Below are 6,000 nucleotides of genomic sequence, written 5' to 3'. Positions count from 1 at the left end.
GTCTGATCCACTCTGCAGCCTCATGAAAGCTGGTGCCAGCAGAAGGAATGGGTGGGGAACACGTGGTGGGGGCAGGCAGGGCCATGCCTGGCCGCAAGGTCCTGGCTCCAGGGCCTATGGGACACTCGTGTGAGGAGCTCTACCCTGTTCTCTTGCTACTGCCACCATGAACTCTCCGTGCTGACACCCGTGCGAGGGTCTCAAGGAAACTGCCTTCTGCTTGGGGCTGCCCAAACAGCCAGCCCACACAAGCCTGAGGAAAGCTCGCTGCTGTCATGACCAGCTTCCCTCACCAAGTGGCAGAGCTCAGCCCTTACGGGCCAAGCTTTCTAGGAGAGAGAACTTACAAGGGGCAATGACAGATTTGTCACCTTTCCCCCTTCCAAACCAAACCCGAACACACTCGCACGCCCAGCCTCGGCTAGCATTCCCCCCCCCGTCTCCCAACACCCCCCTCCCGGCTCGTTCCACGCAGCGGCGGCGCTGAGGCGACGCCAGAGCGCGCGGGCAGCCACCCCCGCCAGCCGCCGCCGCGCGCTGGCTTCCCCCTGTCCCGGCCAACGGCCGCCGCGCGCGCGCCCCTCGCTCTCCGCCAACCGCCGCCGCGCGCGCGCGCGCGCGCTCCCCGCCCCTCTAGCTAACGGCCGCCGCGCGCGGCTCCCACAGCGCGCGTGCGCGGCGCGGGGGGCGGAAGAGGCCGACCCCGGCCCGCCGCCCCGCCGGAAGCGGCGCCCAGCATCCATGGCGGCGCTGGGGAGAGCCGTGGTGAGTGACGGCGGCCGGGGTCGCCTTCCCCGCCCTCGTAGTGCGTGGCGGCTCCTTCCGCGTGGCGGGGCGGGGCGGCGCAGGCATGGCGGGGGGCGGCGCTGCCGAGGGGACGGGCGACGTGTGAGGCCGAGCGCGTCGCCGTGGGGTGGTTCCGGTGTCGCCCCTGCGGCGCCGGTCACGCATGTCTCGCAGTCCCGTGGGCTCCTGCGGGCCGCCCTGCGCACTCCCTGCCTCCAGCGTGGCCTTGCCCTAGGCAACGTGTTTAAGAAGAAACCGTTAAACGATGTTTGAAAAGGAGTTGTCATTTTCTAAATGATAATTAGTTTGACTTTCGGCGTTGCTGTGGGAGGTTTTTGCACCCACCTGCTTATTCCTGTCCTCAGGGTGCAGCACTCAAATGGTTGGGCCATTCCCCGGCGTGCTGGGTGGACGTCTCTCGTGAAGGCGGGGGGAAAGGCTTGAACTTTTCCTTCAGAGGTTGTACTTACATAACAATTATGCAAGACTTTACTGCTCCTGGTTGGGGCTTTATGTTTGAGAAAACTTCCCTGGTACTTCTATCGCTTTGGAAATGGTGCGTATGCCCCTGTGGGAGGGAGGTTATCTCTCCTTGAGGTTCCTTTCTCACTTTTGAGGTACTTGATAGCAAAGGTCGTATAAAGACTCCAACTTCTGTGTTAAGTGGAACAGATTGGGTTCCTATGAAGGACTGAGAGTGTAATACTTATCACTCAGCTTTTTTGTTCTTTCTCATGCACTTTCTAATGCTCTTGTAGCAATTGCTCATCTTTTTTGTGTGTATGAGCTTTGAAAGACTTTGGAGCAGGATACCACGTTTCAGTAGAAACTGGAAGAGTGAAGTCTGACAGGGTTCTGAGATTCTGTCACAAAAAAAATACTAGAATGCCAACTATGCTAGGTGGGGAAATATTTGTGAGAAAAATAGAAGACCTTTAGTCAAAGGGCTGTATCCACTTACAAAATTAATCCCCTGTTTTTTTGGAACTGGTGTTGTCTCAAGGTGTGGTTTTATCAGCATGTTGAGTCCTATCTGAGCACTTGCTGCAACTGAAATGAGGAGTTCCTGCTTTGTCCTCCCGTTCCTACTCTTCCTGCTCACCTGTCTGTACTGTTGCCTACATTTGCCTGCTCCAGTATTTTTTTTTTTTGATCATTATGTGCTAAATGGCAAAACAGAACCCTAACAAGATTAAAATAAGGTTAGTTTCCCTCTGCTTTAATGAGTTAAAGAGTTTACAAAATATTGGGGCAATCAGCAGCAAAAGAGGAGGGAGAAGACAAGCAGTAGAGGAGCAGGGAGAGTGGTAGAGAGGTAGTGAGTCACCAGATGGGTTCATCTGTCCATGGAACTGTTCCCTGGGGTATGGTTTGCAATTAAAACCTGCTTGCAAAAGGTGAAGGACTTGCCTCCTAGGCTTCCCCTGTCCCAGTGCAACTCCTCTTCTCCTGGCTGCCTCTGGCATTCATTATACAGCAAAGCAAGCTGATTCAATATGTCATCCTGGCCAGAAAAATCCCTTTTTTGGAGGAGGGAAGACTTAGTTTTCTGCCACTTTTGTGAGCTGGCATGCCTTACTTTGCAGTTAGGGAAGCACCTGAGCTGGAATAACTGGTGGGACTATGCAGTTGGGAGGCAGGGGACTTCTGACAGCAGCAAAGTGTTTCAGCTCAAGCTTTATAATATCGTAACATTGCTGAGCCCTGGCATTTCCCGACATCTGCTTTTGCATAAGGATTCTATAGTTGCCTAATCACATGGAAATGAGTCTTCAAACTTTCAGCAATTCCTCTTTGCAGTAGAAATAGGAAACTTTTTTTCTTCTTCTAATCCTAAAGCCTCTTCTGTTGCTCCCAGTGTGTGATATAGTCTTGATTGTTGTCCAGACATTTCAGCTCTACAAGTTAATGGTTCCATTATAGTAAAGGTGTTGTTTCCCTAAGTAGTAGAAGAGATCACAACACGCAGTTTTTCTGCTACCTAAGTTTTTTTGAATAGTTGCCAGGAGGATTTAGAAGACTGTAGTTATTTTCTTTCATCTGTAGCTTGACAGGGCAGCTGCAGGAGTTGCTTAACTTGCCTGCAGATTGTTGCTGGATAATTGCATTCGGTTAATGCTCGGTACATTTTCTTTTAGCCATATTTTAAATGCAGAAGTCTAACATTTTTAATTTAAATATGGAAGGTTACATTCCACAAAAGGTGGCACTGGCTTATTGAAGATTCCTTCACTCAGCATGTTCCCTTTCTGTTGCTCTGCCACTTTCTGCTGTTGCCTTTTTCTCTCTTACTTGTTTATTTATCACATTTCTATTCTTAACTGTGCATGTGTCTGTTTTGTGTTTTCTCATGTCTCTGTCCAGTTTGGCTTTGTTCTGTTAGTACTTATTAACAGCTATAAAACCCAGTATATTTAAGCTCTAAGACATTGCAATCTAGACATGTTTTCCTTCTTACTACAAAGAATGAGCATCAAAAATCCTATCATATAACTTAGTCTTTTAGTCTTTCTCTATAAAAACTGCTGAATTTTCTTTCTGACTTTTATTACTTGTTAAACTGTTTATGTCAGAGCACTGGATTACCTTGAGAATTCCTTTTGTGGTACTCAGCTGTATTGTTTTGTCAAATATTAATTTTTTTATGTATTAGTCGTACATGGCAATTGGATAAATGGCAATATTGCTTGTAAGAGAGCTTTCTTCTCAATTTTTTTATTTTCTTTGTGCTGTTTTTTCAAACCTTCATGCAAAATTATAGGGCACTTTTAATTGAATCCCATTTCTCTTGTCCTATTCCTATTGCTTTGTGTCTGAAAGCAGTAGTAAGGATTTTATACATCTCAATTTGTCGCTGCTTAGCAAGCAAAGGAGAACTGTTAGAAGTTTATCAGTTTCGTAATTGTACTTGCTAGGTACTGATGTTATGGAGAAGGAGCAGAAACTAAATAATCTTCCATAGTTACAGTAAAGGGGGAAAGGCGTCATAGTAGTGAACATTAATCATGTTTGTTACGGTAGTGCTTCTCTCCCCCCTCCATTTTTTAAAAGCCCAGATCAGTTCACTTCATGGATGAAAAGTGCAGCTCTATCAAGGGTTAAATATGGACAGTCTGAGGAGGCATTACACTGCACCTGAGGGATAGCAATGAGTGTGCAGGTAGAGAGAATTGTGTGGGGAACAGGGACTCAAGTTAGTTTTGCTTCTGTTCCTCCTAGTCTTTGGGCAGATCTGCTAGTCTGATAGTTCCTGGGAATATCTGGTGTTCTGTGTATTGAGGCTTCATTGGGTGCTACAGGTATCCATGTAGTGTTCCCTCGGGTTTAGCAAAAGTTTGTTGAACTAGAGTTATTTACTGCTTTCAAATTGGAGAACTGGCATTTTTTACAAGAACCACAGAATTGCTGAAGTTGTAAGGGACATCTTGAGATGGTCTTGTCCAAGCCTCCCCCCACCCCCTTAAAGCAGGGTCAGGTAGAGCAGGTTGCTGTGGGCTTTGTCTAGTCAGGTTTTGAATATCTCCAAGGATGGAGTAACCTGTTACAGTGTTTGATCACCCTTAGAATTAAGTTTTATTCTGACGTTTAAACAGAATTTCTTGTATTTCAATTTGTGACCATTTCCTCTTGTCCTTTCGCTGGGCATCACTGGGAAGAGTCTGGCTCTGTCTTCTTTACTGCTCTCCCTGCCCACCCAGTCAGCTATTTACACACTTTGATAAGGTCTCCCTTAAGCCTTCTCTTCTCCAGGCTAAACAATCCCTGCCTCTCCTCATATGTCAGATGTTCCAATTCCTTAATCATCTTCATGGCCCGTTAAAAGATGAAGCTATTTTTATGAGAAAAGTATTATCCACTCTAATAATCTCTACATTTTTCCCATTATTAATGTAGGGCATGTATGAAGAAGGCAAATGTAGTACCTACTTGAATATTACAAGTCAATGAAAGCATGGATGAAAAAAACCTGTCTCTCTCCCTTATTTTCTGTAATTCTCATTAATGAGAGAAAATGGTCATTTTTACTGAAACTTGTTGGGAACATGTATGCTTTTGGAATATTAAAATTACTTGTTATGCCCCAGTTAGGTAAGACAGAAAGATAAATAAAAGCTGAGAGTGGAATAATATTCCTGTTTATATATTTGTTGTTGACTGTGTGATAGGAACGAGATACCTAGCAAAACCTGGCAAGGGAATTCCGTGAGGGTTTCTTACAGATCACTCGGTCAATTGAATAATGCTTCCTAAGCATCTTAACTTATTCTACAGATATAAAAATTGTGGTGTGGTTTTATGATGTGAACATCCCACTATTTCCCTTGATTATTCTGTTTCTGCCTTCAAATGCTGATTGCATGCTTTTCTCGAAGGCAGGCTTTTTTTTTTAATCAAAACTTTTGCTTTTGTTAAATACAAGTTTGGAGTTTAATCTGAACATTGTTGTGTGAATGAATAAAATCTGTGGAAGCCGGAGGACTAAACTGTTTCTGAGTTATTTGGATGCTCCTCTTCATCGCTAGTCTCTCTGTTCTAGAGCTGCCAGTCTGGAGTAACTCAATGGATAGCAGCATGCAGTGGATTATTACAAACCACCGTGGTCCAAGGCCAACGTAGAAGGATGCTCTATGGTATTTTCCAGGTAAGATGTCAGAGTATGTTAAAGTGTGTAAAAACTGGGATGTCCTTAAATCTGTAAGAAAAAGTCACAGTTTTTAAGTAGAGTGTTTTCCAAAAGTTTTACTTCACCATCTATCTGTTGATGAAATACCAAGATTTTAAGAAGGGCATGTAAGCTCCAAATTTTCTTGGTTCACCTGTATTGAAAAAACAAACAAAACTGCTTACCAGTGCTGCAAATCCCGAAAGAGGCATCTTGAAGTGCTGAAGATAGTGTTTTCTCTAAATTAAGTAGCAGGAAATGGTTTTAGGATGTTCTGTGGGACATGGCGAAGCAATTTAGAAGCCTTCCACTGCTGAAAGGAGGAGCTCCCACTCTTCCTCCTGTCTGTTCCTGCCCTTACCTTATGCTGGCTCTGGTGTTTGTCAGATCCCTTCGTGAGGTAGTTTAACTCATTGAAATATCAGAAAACTCTCTAGAAAGGAAGTGAACATTTTCTGTCTTTTTACCAAGGGGAGTAGTAAGGAGCAAGACATCCTTCTTCTGGTGTCAGCTCTTTAACTCATAGTTGTTTTCATTCCAGCTACGTCATT

The 6,000-nt window shown here is 45.2% G+C and overlaps 1 protein-coding gene across 2 annotated transcripts in view; it reads left to right on the top strand.

Moving 5' to 3' along the window:
* Positions 1 to 622: 622 nt before the first annotated feature.
* LOC112983182 (ubiquinol-cytochrome-c reductase complex assembly factor 1) overlaps positions 623 to 6,000 on the top strand; it is a 96,951-nt gene continuing 91,573 nt past the window's right edge. For both annotated transcript variants that reach the window (XM_064521298.1, XM_026100119.2), the window contains exons 1-2: positions 623 to 765; positions 5,324 to 5,428. In XM_064521298.1, the coding sequence (XP_064377368.1) occupies positions 742 to 765; positions 5,324 to 5,428 (129 nt within the window). In that variant the 5' untranslated portion in view covers positions 623 to 741. The remainder of the gene's footprint in view (positions 766 to 5,323; positions 5,429 to 6,000) is intronic.

Source organism: Dromaius novaehollandiae, chromosome 16, assembly GCF_036370855.1.
Source record: "Dromaius novaehollandiae isolate bDroNov1 chromosome 16, bDroNov1.hap1, whole genome shotgun sequence".
Lineage (NCBI taxonomy): Eukaryota > Metazoa > Chordata > Aves > Casuariiformes > Dromaiidae > Dromaius > Dromaius novaehollandiae.
This window is presented reverse-complemented; position numbering and strand designations above follow the sequence as displayed.